Source organism: Morone saxatilis, unplaced genomic scaffold (genome assembly GCF_004916995.1).
Source record: "Morone saxatilis isolate NCDOM2014 unplaced genomic scaffold, NCSU_SB_2.0 Contig16, whole genome shotgun sequence".
In the NCBI taxonomy this organism is placed as follows: Eukaryota; Metazoa; Chordata; class Actinopteri; family Moronidae; genus Morone; species Morone saxatilis.
The window spans coordinates 20,849,788-20,869,561 of NW_023339718.1; the positions used below are offsets into that span (position 1 = coordinate 20,849,788).

At 40.3% G+C, this 19,774-nt stretch overlaps 1 protein-coding gene across 3 annotated transcripts in view; it reads left to right on the plus strand.

Annotated features, from left to right (window-relative positions):
• The window catches only part of si:ch211-251j10.3 (uncharacterized protein LOC799483 homolog), a 38,361-nt gene that overhangs the window by 2,348 nt on the left and 16,239 nt on the right, over positions 1–19,774 (plus strand). For 2 of the 3 annotated variants that reach the window (XM_035658334.1, XM_035658335.1), the window contains exon 1: positions 10,431–10,750. The exons of the other annotated variant lie outside the window; for it this stretch is intronic. In XM_035658334.1, coding sequence (XP_035514227.1) covers positions 10,562–10,750 — 189 coding nt within the window. In that variant the 5' untranslated portion in view covers positions 10,431–10,561. Of the gene's footprint in view, positions 1–10,430; positions 10,751–19,774 lie in introns of those variants that run through there. 3 annotated transcript variants of the gene reach the window in all.

The following is a 19,774-nucleotide window of genomic DNA, read 5'->3' on the forward strand; positions in this document are numbered from 1 at the left end:
CGTGCGCTTCGTTTAAAGAAATGCAGTAGAGCCTGACCTAAACCGCTATTCACTACCTATTGCTAAACCTATATAACTATTAACTATTATACCTAACTATATAACTATATAACTATATAACTGCGAGCCAGTGGTGTCTTATCACACAGCATCAGTGTTGGAGTTTCAACCTGCTGCAGAGCCAAGAAAATCACAACAGCCAAGATCACTCCCTGTTGTTAATGATCTGTGTATGAACTTGATTAGCTTGTTGTTCATGACCCTGAAGAGTTTTTAATCACATCTGTCCAGCACCTGAGCTTATATTGTTGTATGAAAGGCGCTCTAACAATAATATTTAATTAGATTTGATACTCCGCTGTGCCGTCAGCTGTTTGCGGCTGCTTCCCTCTCTCTTTCTCACGCCCACTCATCCACTCTCAGCTGCAACACCTGATTGTGTTTCATGTGGCCTGAATTCTTCTCTGGGGTCAAACGAAGTCACTAACTCTCCCCGCTGTCAGTCTGTTGTTGGATCGTCATCAGCCTGGGAGAAATCATTCAAAGTCCAGGCATGTAGTCATTAAGATTTGTTTTATATTAAAAGGAAACCACCAGGGTGTGAAAACCCTGCTCTGTGGCTGTGGAGGAGCTTTGTCAAGTCTGAGAAATAATAGCTGATGAAATCATAGTGAGGTCATTATGGGAAATGTTGGACTGATAGTGGGGACTAAAAAGGAATTTCTCAGCATCTGATGCTTCGATTTAAAAACAAATCTCCTGCAAGTTCCCCAACTTATTGGCTGCAATACTAAACGACTGGAGTACTCTTTCAGTGTCGTAATATGTGACGTCACATGATAAAGGTTTAGCACACCCACACAAGTGCTGATTAGACTTCTGCTCAGATTAACAGTGGGTGAAAGTATAGGGGTGTTTTCCATCCCAAACTTAAAATGTCAAATGAGGTGGAAGAGTTAGCAAATGTAACTAAGTGCAACGAAAACAAACTTGGCGAATAAATGATGATGTACATTTCACACTGCTCAAGAGACTAAAACATCAGATCTGTGGTGTAGAGATGGGACGGTATACGAACGATACATTTATCGTGGTGAATTTCCATTCATGATAATAACAGCACACACTAAGTGACAGTACAGTCTCATTTTTATTTTAAGTTTGGGCGCTCTTTAGGGAAGTCAAATAGTCAAATAGGTTTTAACTGAAGTATAATAATATAAGTTTTCTGGTTTTGTTTAATGCTTGTGACATTGCAAATAAAGTGCAGTCGCTATAACTTATTACTTATCACACGGTATTTATATCTAAATGTTTAATTGGGATTTTTCATTTATATAATGGTTGTTTGTTTATGTACTTGTTATGTCACTTTAAGGTTCGTTGAGATGTTAAGTTTAACATTTTCCAAGTGATCCAGCTGTCAGTCCGTCTGCTCTAAAGGAAATGAAGGGATGTCTGCAGAGTTGTTGATAATGTTCACTGTGAACGTTCAGTAAGTGTTGATTCTCTGAGGAATTTAAGTGTTTTATTCAAGACGGTTTTCAACAAACATGAGCATCATAATAGAGTATTTTATTGTAGAACACTTCTTACAACAGTATGCAGATTTTCTTCCTCAGGCAGTTGGTGTACCGTTAGTCCCACACTCTTAGCTCCCACTTGGTCCCACACAAATGATCTGTTGCTGATCTGGGTCGTTGAACAGAAAAAAGGATCAGCAACAGACAGACCGTCACAACAGGCAACCAAGCCCAAAGGGGCTGAAGCAGGCGGGCTAAAGTCCAAAAAGGGCAGGCAAGGGTCAAAACACAAGGCAAGCGAGATAACGAGACAGAAGGCTGGCGGGGATAGCACAATGGAAGGGAAGGGAAAGGAACAAGCCAACGCTGTGCTCAAAGGCAGGTATGTGTACGGAAGAACTGATGAGGGAATTGGGAACGGGTGGGCATGCGGAGGTGGAGGTGATGTGAAAAGGTGGGAGCACACATAATTAATCCCTTGTGCTGATAGAAATATCTCACAAAAGAAAGAAAGAATGAAACATACAAACAGCCTTTAAAATCAAGTGAATCAAATGAAAAGATGAAGCTCGGTTTTATGACGGTACCATTTTCCAAACAAACACAGAGAGGCCGGTTTATTTCTTTCTCAACCCTGGCGACGGTTGTCAGGTTGCCTCAGAGCAGAGTTGCTCTCCCAGTTGGCTGCAGTTGGCATGAGAAAGCATTTTTAAATGCCAGGACCTCGGAGGAGCACCTGAATGGGTCTGCTGGCTGAAATAATGGCAGGGGATAAATCCAGAGGCTGTCAGAGGCTGCTCTGGCCAGAGCTGCTTCACTGGGTGTGAATGGGAAGCTTCTTCTTGTCTCTGTCTGTTACTGGGAAACTCTCTCATGGGGTTTATTTCCCAGTGCAGCAGAAACAGGGCGTCTCCTTGTCCATAAATGGAAAAATAAAATCTCTCCTCGGATACTAATGGAAAAGTCCGAGCTCATTCACCTCCACTGGTCGGGTTGTTTACTTCAAGTTGTTTAGGTTAAACAATTTTCCCCTCACGTGCCCTGTGTTCTACTTTATTTATTGATTTCCTCTATTTTCCAGAGAGCCTTTTGATTCTGAACCTTCTCTCAACTGTGCAGCCCCTCATACTGCTTTCTTTTTCATGGCCTTGCCAAGTACACTTAAAACAGGTAGACAAAAACCTAATTAAAAACAGACAAAAAACATATTTTTTCATTGGACGCTGAACTTGAATGATTGAAAGCATAACTGACATGTCAGTGTCATTGTTGACAAGGCTGTCTTACCTGGCTTAAGTTGTAGAGCAGGAAAACAGAACCAACCACTGATCTACATTTGGTCTGTGGTTAGAGGTAATTCCCTCCTTTAGTTAATCAGGGAAGTTCCTTTAAATTTCACTGCCTCATCTTCAGCTTTCATTTTCTGTATGACAGTTATAAAGTGTCTGAGCACCACAGGGTTGCAGAGTTGTTGTCGTTGTTGTTGCCGTGGAGGTCTGGCACAATTAATACAAGAGGTTTCACTTCACCTTTGACAGACATTGACGGACCTGCTGAGCTTCGGGAAACACTTTTTCTTTTTTCCCAGCAAAAGTTAATTTTTTCTAGTGTTGTTCCTTGCGTTGTTGACACAGCTGGTAAAGTAAATATGCATGAGCAGAGTGCCGGCAGGGGTTCGGCCAATCTGTGACGAGGGGCGGCTCGTTGATGGGTCTTTGCTCCAGGAACATTGGGATCCTGAGGTTCTGCTAATCTGGTTCTGACTGAGCGGAGTCGGGATGTGGTGCTGGAGCCCGTGGACCTGTGGACTGCTGGTCAGGACAGGTGTCTGCTGGGACGGCGATTATTACCAGACAGTCAGGAGAACAGGCAGACAGGTTGGATTTATGGATGTTTTGTCTTTTATTTTCTGGCATATTGCCCGAATCTCTCACCTAATGAGACTAAATGTAAAGAGACTGAGCTGCTTGTGGTTTAGTGTCTCTCTAATTTTGATAAAGATTGAAGTTTTGACTTGTCAGAACAGAGTCTGCAAACCGAAAGGTCATCATGCTGATTCAGGCCTCGGTCAGAGATTATGGTATTGATTGGTAAACCATGTTAGACACCGTTTACAGGCCAAATAATGATACTATTAATCTGCTGATAAATTTGCAATTCTAAAGGTTAATTCCACATTAGTATAAATCACTGACCAGTTCAGGTACTTTTCATTTGACTGATGGATGAGACCATCAGACAGATTACAGAAATCTAGTGTGCGATTTAAATCTGAAGCAGAGAAGCAGTTTCTTTTCTCCTTAAACCTACTGATGCCTTTTACTTTCAGAATGAGTGTTATTATCTATGTAGCATATGTAAGGGCCTAGTGGTTAAGTTGCACATCTTACAATCGCCGGTTTACTTTTACACTTTCTCACTCTCTCTCTCTCTCTCTCCTCGTTTCCTGTCTGTATCTTCACTGTCCCTATCAAAGTAAATACAAAAATCTTAAAGATCCAGTGTGTCACATTTTGGAGGATCTATTGAAGTGGAATCAAATATTCATAAGTACATTTTATTTAGTTTATCGTTCTGTTTTTGTTACCTTAGAATGAGCCATTTTTATGTACAGATGCCGCGGGTCGCCTCCCTAACCCTTGAACCATGTTGAACCACCATGTTTCTACAGTAACACAAAACGTATATAAACCAGACACTGGCTGTAGTTAGGCAGTTTTTCGCAAGTTTCGGGCCACCGTAGTTTCTCCTTCGTGCTTGGACAGGGAGAGTGAAGCGAGGACACACTTGTCCTAAATGTAAAATCTGTATAGCAGCTACCTCACTGTGTGGGAGTCACTGGGATAAATAAGACAATATTGTGCGTCAGGGGTGCATTGGTGCTAAAAATTGCCCACCATGACTCAGTAACTGTAATTTATGGCTGGAAGAAACTGAATTTTGTAATAACATGCATAAAGAAACTGTAGCGCTCACGTCTGGTCGATCGGACTTCTGGCCCCAAAGGTTTTTAAAACATCTCTCATATTAGGTCAAGAATTTCTACCCAGACTAGTGAAATTTTTCCAACACAAAAACATCACAAAGAGCTGGTAAAAGTGGGAACACAACATTCAGGTTGGTTGCAATGTGTCTGCAATGGAAATAGATTACTGCATTTGAAACTACATAATAAATGCTTCCCCGACTATAATCTGATCCCATTAAGCGTCATTACAGTGTTCTGTCTTCACAGCAACATGAAAGAGCAAAGTGGCCTGACCTCAACTGTCTGCTCTTGTTAAGAGCTGTCAAAGTGAGACAAGAGGAAGGGCAGGAGAGCCTTTTCTCTGCCCACGTCATACTCACTCTGGCCATCAGAATTTCAAAATCAGCAGCCGTGTGAAACATTTTACAAGTCTAATTGGTTTTTAAAATAGAAGTCGACCCACAGGTGGTTATTTTTGGCTTTGTCTGACTTGCTGTTGGCATCTCGGATCTGTGAACTTCCTGTGAGCTGCCGTCCAATCCTCAGAGAGACCCTCAGATAGGAGCGGATCAAGTCAACCTGAGGTCTCAATTAAAAGCCCCTGAGGCAAATTTGTGATTTTGGCACATACAGAAAAACTGAATAATTGACATCTAGCCTGGGTTTAGACAGCAATCTTATGCCAGATTTCCTCTTAAGGATTCATGAAATGTGTTGTTTGTAACTCCTTCCTCCCACTCAGTCGGTCAGGATCTGTTACCCCCCCAACACCTGTCAGTCATCTAGATGAGCCGTCTTTTGGCTGAGGTAACCAGCATTCATACGGCTTTCACAGGTGAAGGTGGAGCAGACAGAAAATGTAGGATGTTCTCTGTACGTATAGCATTGGTTTGTTTTTTCTTCTAAGCAGTAGATAAACATATAACTCATTGTTTTCAACACACTATGATGTCGCTATAAGCATTATTTATTTATATTAAATACCTGTTTTTAGCAGCTGCTTATTCACAGACAACAGACATGGAGCAACAACATGAGTGTGTTTGTGTCCACCTGATACCAGTCCAATATTCTCCAATAGTCTATGCAGCTCTGGTTTGGTCTCCATCTGGCTCTCTAGCTGCTAAAAGCTCTGTTGTGCTCACCAGCTAGTCAGTAACTTTGCCTGTCTGTCGTTTGGTGCTGGACAGGTTGTGTACTGTGGGTTTATCAGGGCTTTTTTGATTAAAATAGCAGCCTGCTGCTGCTGGAAAAGACGTTGGTGAGGGTGCTGAGGCTGAATCATACCGTAAATGTCCTGTAAAAACAAAAACAAGGAGCTAAAAGAAGCCTAAAGGCCCAGATGAACTGCAGAGTTGGGTTTGGTTCTGTGTGGTCCAATAGCAAAGGAAAATATGATACCTTTACATCTGATGGTTTAAATCCCAAACATGTCCAGCAAAAAAACACATTTTGACTAAACTGAAGATGAAACTTTAAGCACAGAGGTTCCGTGACTTCTTCCATAAGGATCTTTATAAGCAGGGTTTTGAACGTATATCTATCATTAATAATCAGTTTATTCTCATTTTATGAGCCTGTTTTTGTCCTGTTATGTAACTCTGCACTCTGTCCATGTCTGGCATTCTCATTGGCTTTTATTTCTTACAGATTTATTGTTTTTGAAGCACTGGGGAACATTGTGCGCCTGGCAGCGGCCCAGTGCAACCACAGGCCTCCACTGCTGCCCAGTGAGCCTCCACTGGGGGTTAAGTGCCTTGCTAAATGGCATTGTGACAGGAGTTTTACACAAGTAAAAGTTTTCCAGAACGTTCTGCACTGATGGTAGTCATCTGGACTAAAATATATTCCTGATGTCACTGCTCTGATTTTAACTTTAACTACGTCATGATAGAAATCCTCTGCCGGTCAGTGTTAAACCTGTCCCCCCACATGTGCATTTGTCCAACTCTTGCTGGGTGTGGTTGACTTCTTTAATTATGCTGCTTCGTATCTATTTGTGTATGCATATTTGTGCATGCATCTGCAGCTTGTGGGTTTTTTTTGTTCGTGTGTGTGAGAGTAAGAAAGTAAGGGGGGCTGTTCGCGTCACTCTCCTCAGGGAACAGTAAAACATGTTGGAGCATCAGCCAGAGCCACAGCAGCAGCACAACAACATCCTCTGGTATTGATTTCCAGCAGATGGAAGCAGAGCTTTAGTTAAATCGCAGCAGACTAGAAGTTGGCCGTCCGTCCGAGCTCTTAGAGATTTCTGAGATTCTCTGGAAGACATATACCAGTGCTGATGTTTTTATACTGAAGTTCCTACTAATGTTCAACAACTTTATAGTTTTTTCTTAAGCACCCAAAATGCAAAAGTCAGTATTCAGTCTTTTTTTCTTTCTTATTTGGTTGAAAAATCCTCTAAAATCAGGGATTTCAAACTAGGCTGCTAAAAACCTTTAACAATAATTTATACCAACTCTCCTCTACCTTCTATCTAGCATACTGCTCAAACCAAAAATAAAATGTTTCATTCTTTTTATTTAGTTTAGACAAAGAACAGCACAATACCCCCCATCCCAGACAGCTATACAACATGACCCACAAAGAGAAAAAGAAATCTAAAATACAGAGAAACCATTGAATACGATTAAATAATGATAATGACAATTAAAGAAAAGGGAGAAAAAATGAAGAAGAACAAAGAAAGAAAAAGAAGAGTCTGACATTGGATTTCTGGAAACTAGCAGCTTTTTCCAGGAAGCTGTCACATTAAACACAATAAAAAAACAATATCTTGACACTGTCTTTGTTCCAAGTCAGCCTTTCTTTTATGTTTAGACATTTTGGTGTCAGGTGCACTGCCATAAATCAGATTGCAGACTTATCTTGTTGTGTTTATGTTGACAAGCTGCTGCTATGTTACTGAAAATAGCCCCCAACAAATGCACAATCTCCTCTTGTTTGAGTAACGTATGATTAAAAACTAGTGTCCAGCTGCAAATTATTGAGCATTTAAAAAAAAATAAAACCATGTATTTGTGAGCCAATTTTAAAGATTTGTGTTATCAGTAGGGACCACTGATCTTGGAGCTGTCAGCCACAGAGGTAGGAAAGTCCAGAAATCAATGGCATTAGTCATATGTCATTAGATGATTATAACAAAAATATAGAATAATACCAGCCTTATCTTTTAAATGTAAAATAAGTACATTTGTATGCACAAAATACTACAAAATCAAATGATAACTGTAAAATGAAAGGCAGCCCTCGGTTTAGACCATAATGAGACACTGAAACAGATTCATGTTTTATGGGGTGCTACCTGATTCACTGAATGATTGATTTGAATGAAGAGTTAATTGGTTTTGTCACTGAATAAATCAAAGTCTGCAAACATCAGGTCATTTGTCTCCATTTGGTTTCAAATCCATTCACAGTTCAAATATTAATTTCACTGGTCTTTTGTCCAATTAAAAGTCTTTTTGCATGAGAGATCTGCAAACCGTAAAGCATTTTTCCCATGTCCCATGATGCTATAGAGGCTGTTCAAGAGGCAGACTGGGGGGGCGGGACACTGGGTACTTGTTGGGGCATGAAAATGATCAGATGTAAAATCATGTTATATTTGCACAAATGATCAACTATTGTAACTTAAGTACAAGAGAATCAGCCTCAGTGTTAATCTTAAAAACACACACACACACACACACACACTGTCTTTTGTGGACTTGCAGCTGCAGATTTGTGAGTTATGAAGCGCAGCAGTGATTATGAGCCCGGTGATGAGAGAGGCCAGAGAGGTCAGACGTGTTTGCAGTTGGATTCAGCCTCAGCTGGTGCAGCAGATGTTTTTGTTAAATTTGCTCAATCACTTTTACACCTGTTCTTCCTGTTAGCGCATCAGTGTGAAAAGCCAGCGTGGATTACATTTAGTTTTAAATAGATAACATTAATTAAACATCACCATTTATTATCTGTAAAATACAGCCAGTTTATTGTGCTCATTTGTTTTTTTGACATATCTGCTTCTCATTTAAAAACTGGCTGAATTACTTTGAGTGTGTAATCATTTTAAAGGCCTGGCAGGCATCTTATTAAGATGACAAATATCTTACTGTGGTGTGAGACATTTGTTCCAGACCTTGGCCAGTAGGAGGCACTGTTAGATCTCAAACTAACACCGGCTCTTGCTGTGATCCGGCTCCTGCAGCACTGGACAGTAGAATCCATCAAAAATGAATGGGCTTCAGACTAACCTTGTCTTGTTGCGGTAAATCAGTTACACAGGTTTACTAAACGGGGCCTGATGGGTAATTCAGGTCTTTGACGAGTTGTTCTGGCATTTAAAGTAATGGATAAGATCTTAGTTAATTTCAACAACCGCAGAGCTTCGTGTGTAGGTGGAGTTTTATGTCATATGTTGTCATTTTCTGCTGGTTTGTCACGGACTTGGACTTGCTGACTGTGGTGAAAGATGTACGCTGATTAAGCAAAAATCTAATTGAAAACGACTGTGAGTCGATCAAAGCCAGCCATTTGAAGATCTTTCACTATTTTCTGATATTTTATAGACCAAACGATTAATCAGTTAGTAGAAATAGGAATTGGCTGATTGATTAATAATTAAGATCATCATCAGTTGTAGCCCTACTCAGATCCTTTACTTCAGCAAAAACTGGAGTTCCATAACACAATCCACAGTACTTAAGATATTAAGTATTAAAGCATCAAAAGCAAACATACACTTTGTGCAGAATTGCCTCCTTTTAAAGTGGTACATACATTATTCATATATTTCTTATTTAATTATTTGTTAAATGTATTTAACTTTATAATTGTAGCTAGTCAGGCTGGAACAAATTTACTTTACATACTGGGTAACTAAAATGAAGTTAAACATACAGTATCTTTGTCTAAAATGTGGACTTGTATCAAGTATAGTATAAGTAGTATAAAATGAAAATATTCAAGTAAAGTACAATTACCTTTTATATTGTGTCTTTTAAACTTGAGTCAATGTACTTAGTTACTCTGATGTTTGCAGTGTAAATATGTATTTTCAGCAGGGACAGTGAACTGTACATCAGTAGGTTTTCTTTTCCCATTACAGCCCGCTGCCATAGTGAAAGCAGAAACAACACACTGCCATCATTTCCCAAAGGCATGACATAAGAGTGGGGGAGTTTGACGCTGCCTTCAGGGACACCACATAGACTTGTACTTTAAAGTATACACGCTGTAAACATGAACTTGCCATACAGAATAGTCCTTGTTAGAAAGTAAAGAAAGGGCTCTGTGACAGAAATAGTTGTTTTCCAGTCCAGTAAATGTCATATGATGTTTATTGATGAAGGTTACTTTGTGGAATTTGTATGCTCATGAAGGCCTCCTCGGAAGAAACATAATTTCCTGATAACATTTCTTGATGTTTTCTACACACATGTACATCCAGCACAGTACACATAATTAAATATAAACTAAAAGGGTAAAACATTTTGAAAATTGACAGTAAAAACCTAAATTAAAACTCTGCTGATGAATGAATATAGGATGAATATAATATTTTTATTTCAAAATAATGATCTTAGACTTAATTAATCTCATCTTAATTGATGTTAAAGCAGTAAATGAAACACTAAACAAGTAGACTACTGAAAATGATAAATACAACAACAAAAAAGGAATAAAAATATAATATAAAACTACATATACCATTATATGTAACAATAACCTGACTGCCTGGGATGAAGGTGAACCATATTATCTGATCACACTTGTATTAAAAGGTATTTGGTCACAAGGCACAGCCATATTTTCTCAGAATGAACATAAGTTGAAGAACATTAGTCCCCAGTTACACCCCGGGCCTCTGGTATTTCCGACGGCAGTGAAGGCAGCACAGGCCTGGGGGCGGGGTTTAGAAAAGCCCCCGTCTGAGCGATGATTCTCCTAAACGCTACAGACAGCAGATGATCCGACACAGCGGCTGTACCGCGGACAGCAGCGGCGACTCGTTGCTTTGAAAACAGGCACAGAAACAGTGAGAATGTCGCTGCCGTCGCTGTGACTGAACTCTCGGGCATCCATGGTCTATTTCTCGGGGATGCAAACCGAGGCGCACAGCGTCAAGCCGGGACAGCTGGTCGAGATGTTTGACTCGTCGTGGAGGGTGCGGAACATTTGGGACGGGGTGAGGCTGGAGGTGGTCGAGGACCGCAGCCCGGTGGTCCTGCACAGCTTCACTCACCTGGACCCGGACCTGCCGCTGCTGGAGGTGAGGTGGAGGCCGGGCGGTTTATGGGCAGGGCCGGGGCGGGAAGGAGGGAGGAGGGGAGGCGGCCGCGGGTCCGTTAGATGATGCGGTTGTTGTGATCAGGAGGGATGTTGAGGCGGATCCACGACCCCAAACTGGTTTTATGGATCCGGGGGGGGGGGGGGGGGTTATTAAACGATCAAATCTAAATAAAAAGAGTTACATACATTTTATAAAAGTTTCTTCATCACAAGAGACACAGCTGATTTCGCTGTTGTCTGCTTTAGCTCTGGATCTTTTTGGCCTGTTGTTAACCCCACTTTTAAAACAAGAGTAAACAGTTTATTACATGTTTAAACAACGTAAAAACAGCTCTAAGTGTCCAAAATATACAGTAAATAAATTCATATGACGATACTTCATTGTCTTATACCTCAGACGATGTCATATAACATAAAGACATCCACTAATCCTATATTTTTAAACCCAGTTAAGCCTGTATAACAATGTAGATGCTAGTTAAACAGCTTATCAATGTCAAATGCTGAGTTGCTAGAAATGATGGGATAGGACTCTGTATAACTTAATTTAATGGACATAACAAGTCAATTATAAATACTAGAAATTTGGAGAGAAACATTGTGCGACTGTTGTGGCACTCCTTCGACGTTGGCACGAGAGAACAGTAACAGGATGACTTGCTTTTTTCCCCAGCTTCACCTCTGCGGTTATCACTCCCCCTCTGCATGTACACACAGTACTGAAGAGACGCCAGCTGAAACCCTCCGGTGTATGTGCCACTGAGTCAAACCTTACCAGAAGTGACTCAATATTGATAATACTGATATTGAGAATAGTTATATCCAGAGTTGTACATCAAATAGGCCTAGAAGCTGAATATGTACGGACTGCATGTACATTATACTGCCAAAATCAGTAGACATGATATGTCCAGGTCTGTTAGAGATAAACAATACTAAGAGTCTTTGAGGCACAGCTGTGTTTGAGCTAAATGCTAGGGCTGAAACTAATGGTTTTCATTTTTGAGTAATTTCTATGAATCATTTGGTCTATAAAATGTCAGAAAAAAATGATAACAATTTGTCAGTGCCCAAGGTGTCATCTTCACGTTTCTTGCTTTGTCCGAGCAACAGTCTAAATCTACGATGACAATTCATTGATTCCTGAGCGAATCTTCATTGCTTATTGATTCCTTTCATATTTCATGCTAACATCAGTATGCTAACAGGCTCACTATGATAATACTAACATGCTGATGTTAAGCATGTACAATGTTCACAATGTTCCCCATCTTAGTTTAGCCTGTTATCCTTGTTTGTCAATTAGCCGATTTGTTAATTGGCGCTAAACACAAAGTACAGCTTAGGCTGATGGGAATGTTATTAGTCTTGCAGTGATCATACACCAAAGTATTGTAAATTAGAATTCTGACCTGATCACCGAAGTGATTGCATATTCATCCTGAAGGGAGCATAAATGTGTGTTTAATATTTCAGAACTTTCCATCCAGTAGTTCTGTTTTATTCTGGATCAAAGTGGTGGGCAGACCAACCGACCGACATTGCCATCCCACTAGCATGGCTCAACATTTTTACCCCTAATGCTTGTTTGGCAGTGTATTTTCTTTTTATATCCATTCTCATCAAATTCTGCTCATTTCATATCCATAACTCCACTTTTTTATTTCCTCTTCAACCCATGACCCAAAGATAGTTTCGCTGTTATCTGTAAAAATGTCCTTTCTCTATGGATTAAGTGGAACATTCTCCAGCACTACGCTCCTTACGCCCCGTACATTGGATCAGATAAGGAGCGAGGATGAGTAATCATATTTATCGGTCTTATATAAGGCCTGGGATTGGACGAGGACGACATCGTAACTGATACCACATGGAGACTATCTGATCTCTGCTTTCTATTCACTTAGGTGGGATAACATGTTCTTTTTTCATTTTTGGATTCTCTGGTCTGTTTGTCATCAATCAGACCCAGACTGAAATCACAAGCCCGTTATTAACAACGGCTCCCTTCGCATGTCCTGAGCTCAGAGAGATACCCGTGGTCTCTCTTCTCCAGCTAACCTGCTCGACTTCGTCTCTCTGCTCTAATCTAATCCTCTCCTCTAACACAATTACCTAACGCGTAATCCCCCTCATGCCGAGGCCGAGGGGTTTCCTCCACAATCGCTGCCTTTCTTTGACTCAGTGGGGGGGGGTGTTGGATCATTTGTTGATCACTCCGGCTCCATGTAGCCAGCATCAGAATAGAGTCTGTACGTATTACATCATATAGCTAAGGGGATCAGATGGCTTTGAAATGGAGGTTTGCTTACAGATCAATTTACTGCTGTGTTAGTCTTCCGACAGAAAAATGATGTTGTGCTGCACCAGTTAATGCTGATTTGAATCTCAGTATTTGTTTCCGTTAATAATTTAATCATTTGGCGTATAAAATGACAGAAAACTGTGAAAAATGTCTTCAAACTGCTTGTTTTATCCCCCAAAAACCCCAAAATGACCAATTAACTGTTACATCAGACAAAGAATAGCATCAGGTTCTTCAAATTGAGACGCTGGCACCATGAAATACTTTTTGTTAGGAAAATTACTTAATTATCCTCATACCTTTGAGGAATATAACCATATTTATCTAAAAAAAACTAGTTCTTTCATGTTACAAAGATGTTGTATAAATGTCATCAGCTGTAAAAGCCTAAATAAAATAGTCATAGCTGTACTCAATTAATCTCTTTTGGGAGCATATACTTTTTTCTGGATACCTAGAAACCGCTGATATGGTTGAATTATCACAACATTGGGTCCTGAACCGTGTTTGGTTGCCGTCTGCAGTCTTACACTGCCAAATTATGTGTGCAGTTTGGTGCGATGGGAAAGAGCGAGCAGTGGGTAACAGTGTGTTACTCAGCTGTTTGAATATCATGTTTTTAAGCCTCCTTTAATATGTTTTGTTTGAATTTATGTAACCGTGTAGTCCCACTGTATTTTCGTGGGAGCCAAGTAAACCACACCGACACAGATGTAAAAAGCTGTATACAACAGTGCATTCAAGCTAAAAATAGCCATAATTAAGAGTGGAGTTCTGAGAGCTCTCAAAACGCTGTAGTCCAGAAGCAAACCAGTAGGATTAGTGGCCAAACCAACATAAAACACTGCTCAACAAAGAATAGACTGCTGTTCATTGAGGCTGTCTCAAGGGGCCTTAAACAGTAAGTCCTTCAAACTGCCAGTAATCAGTTTGTATTGGTAGCAGAGGACAACATCAGTCTAGGACTGTTGGACAGCTGAGTCTGAACAACTGAACAACAACTGATGTTGTCTCACCTTCATACTTAACAGTGACTTATACCTGATTCGGCTTGGAAGTCTTCAGCTCAGTTGTAGTAGGTAATCAATACTGAGTACAATCATGAACTGACAGTCAAAGCAGAGACACTGATCTTTTGTGAGTGAAAAAAACAGCTTTATATCGTTGTCCTCAGTGCTGACAGTGACTCAGCCAAGCTTACAAGCAGTCCCAGATTAATGATATAATAACACAGTACAACTCTAGTTAACACATGGAAGAAAAGAAATCTCAAAACAGGACGGTACACAATACTGGCGTAGGGTTTCTTTGTTGTTACGTTGCTCTTGTAGGTATTTTTATGCATGTTACCCAGATATGCAGTGAGAAAATGTGACTTAAATGAGCCTTCTGCCGTTTACACTGATTATAAAACATCATCCAAAACAGATCTGAGAGACATGTGGAGAAGCTGAGCCGCAGCGTGAGTGAGCCGAGGTGAGCTGTGACGAGCTCTAATTTAATTTGGGGCTTTTAATTGAAGCACATACGGAAGTTTTGGCTAAGTGTTGCGGTGAGAAACAGGAGCGGGACAGTCCGAGTCGGCACAGAGACGCTTTTGTTTCCACGGTTCATCTTGAGGAAAGTGGAGAAGCCGAGCTCTGGATCTCAGTGGCAGACAGAACGACAGAAGCAGACAGTGGCTGGAATGTGAAGGCCCGACGCCTGGAAAAGTACTTAAACCGTCTGATTCTGCACTCACTGTCTGGTGTAGTCGCATTACCTGGACTGGTCTTACATAAGGAAACTTTGAAAAACATATTATCTAAAGTGTATTTATAGAGACGCTTCTAATCAAAGCTCCCAAATCAAAGTGTTTTTTCCCTGCATGTGACAGGAATCTGAGGGTTTCTAATCAGCCTGAACATCAACAAGCTGCATGGAGTTGCTTTTTTGAATTCCCCATCTGGACTGAGTTAAAATGTGGGATAAAATCAGATTCAGAGATATGCAGCCTGCATGAACCTCAAATCTGAATCTGTCCGGGTCTATAAATCTTACATTATTAAAGGAATATTTCAGCACTTTTGGATTAAATGAGAAGATTGATATCGGGTTCAGTTTGTGTGTTAAATACGGAGCTGGAGCCAAGAGGGGATCAGCCTATCCTTGCATCAAGACTTCCAGTAGGGAGAAACATTGTATCTCATTTGTTTAATCTGTACAGAAACAAAATAGTTTAATTTAATTTTAGGGGGAGCTATGTGCTGTGTATCCAGCCACCCAGCACTTCTGTGCAGCGTCTCCCGCTGCAGCACTGGTTGCCAGATACCTGTGAGCTCAGGCTTTGGTGTTTCGTCTCTGTACAGGCATTATGGTCCCAAACCTGGCAACCTCTCTGTGATGTCTATCGAAAGAAAGCGAAGCAGCTGGCTAGACTAAAGAAAACAAATGTGACATTTTCTTACATGTACAGTATTTGACTCACTTTTAGTCCATATTGGATAGTAAATTATAGAAAAAAAAGGCAAAATATTTAAAAACCAAAAACTGCCGGGAGCATGAGTTGTAAAATAGTTTCCTGCAGAAGACACAAACACAGGTACAAACCTTTGCTCACACAAATGAGAAAGTACATCACCAAGTTCAAGCACTCAGCCCGTGTTTGCCTTTCTAATGTGTTGAAAACAAGGCTCTTAGTATTTTTCTTTATTGAGTCAGGTAGTGGAAGAAAGGACAGAGCAGGAGAGAAGCTTCTGGAGGGATTCGATTTGTTTCAGCAGGATTATCTGGTTCCTGTGTGCAGCATATGGAGGTCTTTACTACACTGTCTCTGGGATGTTTTTTAAGGTTTGTGTTTAAAAGAAGTGATTGTTGTTGTTCTGGGGCTTTCGACCAAACAGTCTTTATCAGCAGGTTGAGTTTGATCCATGGAAATGTAGCTCTTGACTTTCTATGATTCCAAACATCTACGCGGTCCAAAGCTCTTGAACAAGCCAGTAAATTGACTTTGAGTTTATATTGTCTTGTCAATTTCCTAAAAACAACCCTACAAGTATTTGATTTAGAGTGTTATAAAATGATAAATACTTTTCAAGGAAACCAGTTGTGTCCGTGAACAGTGTCATCTGAAGCCCAGCAGCAATGTACAATAGTTGGTGAAAGGTGCAAATAAAAGAAACTGGGACGAGGTCACTGCCAGAGTCCCCACCAGGCTCCATTGAAAGATAAGAGGTTTATGCTCCTAAAGAAACTCTGTACATGCATGTTAGTGATTGATAATGGCTGACAAAGCCAGTTTAGCTGCTGGCATGTATTACTAATACCTGTCACACCAGCCCTGTAATCATTGAGGAAACACTCACACAGACAGACAAGTACTTGGCCACAAGTTAAATCAAGGTTTAGTTCATGTGCCATTGAGAAAGTTTAAAAAAGGAGAGAACACACTAGAGAGAGAACTGTGTGGGTGAAACAAATACAAAAAGTACAAATAACTTAAAAGGCACTTGGAAGAAATAAAACCTCTGTCATTCCTGTCACTTGGAATTAACATTGGTTTCTTAAAACTGTGCACAAGCCCGGAAGATTTGGAGTATATCAGAAGTTACAGCGAAATAAAAATAATTAACTGATGGCAGGAATATGGATTGAGGTCTTTTCCAAAATCTAATCAGTTGTGCTTTAGCCCACGGCTCATCTGTCAACTTAATTTACAAGAAAATTTGTTCATGTTCAAATCTTTGTTTTTGCTGGAAGAGAAACGAACAATGGCAGAAATAGACCCGTCGAAAGAGAAAGTATCCAGAACTATTAAGATTAGCCGGGGCAGCGCTGCTTTCCCTGCATGTGGACAAGGAAGAGTGGTACTAGTATTCTGTGTTTTATGTTTGTTTGTTCAGTGAGAATAAGAAAAGGGACTCATCAGTGTAACCTTTACAGAAATATAAGTAGAGCCTTTCTATCATATAGGCGCTGGTTAATTGACATTTTTGTCCTTTATTTATAATTTTTTAATTTAAATCTAATTTCTTTGGAGTTTATTATTTTCCCAATAGATTTGGATTACTTTTTAGCCGTGCTAGCAGCGTAGCTTCAGGTAAGGCAATGTTGGTTGATTCAGACTGAAATATCTTAACTACTGGATTACTGTGACCTTTTGTACAAACATTCATAAGATGAGTCCTATAAAATTCACTGACTTTTCCTCTAGCGACACCATGAAGTGTCATTTTTTCTATACTCTTAAAGAGAGCTTGCTATCAGTGGGGTTTCCCTGTGTATGTGAATTCGATTTGAGTCAATCAATTTGAAGAAGTAGGGTAACATTTATCCGTTTAACTGGCTCTCATTAGGTGAGGATATATCGCCTCGATATTTACACCACTGAAGAGTTTTCTGAACATTGGGTTGCACCCCCTCTCCTCCTCTCTTTCTTGCCCCTCATCCAAATGATCTCACTGGCTTTCAGCGGTCATTGTTAGCGAGGGGAAGTCACTGGCTTGTGCTACAGGGTCGTAATAGCTGCATGCTATTGTTGGCTTTGTTTAGGTGTTGACTGTTTTGAGGGCAGGTTTTCTATTTCCACTGGGACTTTCCCTGATGATCTACATTTAGAGCTCGGCTCTGGGAGGGCTTTCTAAGGATCATATGGTACCGTTGCTATTGAGGCAGGTGTGTTTTCTGTTGATGAGTCATAATTTTGGCCCCCACCCCCCCAAACAAGCTCCCAGAGTGCTGTTTGGCCTTGAGGGGATTTGGCTCAGAATGAGGGTTTACTTTTGTCCCTGTGTGTTTGTTTTAATGTGTTCCTGTGCCAGGTGGCCGTGTTTATACACTCTATACACCATCAGATATCGAGATGAGAGGTTTGTTATGCAAGATAAACATTTTTAGATTTCTAGATGAAGAGTCATGATTGTGTTTCTGAGCTTATGAGCAGGTCAGCCAATAGTTCAGCCTGTTATTAAGACTGAGGGTGAGGCCGGACGTCTGTGAACTGTTGACATCTGAATGTCACTCCCTGAAACGTTTAATTTCCATAACGGATCGTTCCCATTTATTAAAACCTAGGTGTAGATTTAGCCCCCATTCCCATCAGTGTTAATAACTTTGTATTCATCAAGTTCATGTCTGACATCTGGGAACAAGAAACACAAAAGCCAAACTTATTTGAAAGAAAAGACGAAGAGTAAAAGGATTGTTTGAACTGTTCATCTGGGGGTTGTCCATTAGTCACTGGGTTGATGGTTGCACACAGTTTTCCTGTGTTGTGAGGAATTATTAGAGAGGTTTTGTCTGCGTTCCAAATAAATCGATTTAAATCATCTGGATTAAGTACTGGCTTCTTACAACCTGTCTGCTCGTATTTCTTGACAGGTCAGCAACATCGCTGCACTCTCAGATCTACTATTTACTTACAATAAATACAGTGTAATAATTATAAGTGATGGAAATTATTCAGTTAATCTTTTCACTCTTTTTTTCAAGAGTAATTGACAAACATTGTCTGGCTTCAGCTTCTCAAATCTTTGTCATATATGACAGCTAATTGAGTATTATTAGATTTTGGTTTGCTGGTCAGACGAAATAATCAAATTGAAGACGCTGTAAATTGCATTTTTTTCCTCCACAATTTCTTAATGTTTTACGGACCGAATCATTCATTTCATCGACCAGTTGCAGCCCTAATACAAAGGTCGATTAAGGTTTTACGGATATGTAGATACATTTTACTTACATGTAGTGAACATATGGGTAAATGCCAGAAACCACAGAACAGATGCAGGAAACCCTGAGCCAGCTACTGTTTCTCCAGTTGGACGCTGGGGCATGTTTTGAGTACGAGCTCTGCATGAAATGGAACATGGATGTGTCCCTGTATGCCCGATCTATATCTGTTTTATACCTTATTTGGCACATTTGTTTTTCTTGAACCAATGTGGGTATTTATTTGTTTTATTTGTACTAATGGATTTCTATCAGGGTTAGTTTAAGGAAGCTGAATCAGACAATTGTTTACTGCAACAGATGTATAGGGATAAAATTGCCATGTCTTTTTAAATGTAGAATTAAGTCTCGTAATGTCTTCTAAAAGCAAGAATACCACCATGTTACATGTACGGTTGACATCTAAATCATCATCATTCTCCACTAAGGCTCATGTGTCTTGGTTTTCCCTTTTCCTCTTTCTGGAAACTTATTTCCCTTTCTGTGCCTCATCACTCTTTGCTGACACTTTTATTTGCCTCACATTCCTCCAGCCCACATGTACACTCATGGTCATTCATGGTCAGGATGGTGTAGGTGAATGCAGATCTGATAAGTGTTGGAGCGAGTGTGGAGGAGGCTGACTCTGGATGCCAGACATTTCTGTGTACCCTGCTGGAGATTTCCCATTTTCTGATATTATTCAAACTCAAACGAGGAGACAAAAAACTCCTGACAGAATATTAATATCAGAGTTTAATGAGATACATTTATAGTTTTACATTGAATTCAACGTTACTATTCTTCCCATGTATTTACACCGATCAGCCATAACGCTATGACCACCTGGGCATCCTGGTGATCATAATGTTATGCAGCCCCATACCAACAAACTGCTATGCACTGTGTGTTCTGACAGTTTTAGGGAGATGCTCTGACCCGGTCATCTAGCCATCACAATTTAGCCCTCGCTCAAATCCTCCTTTATCCTGCTTCTAACACATTAACTTG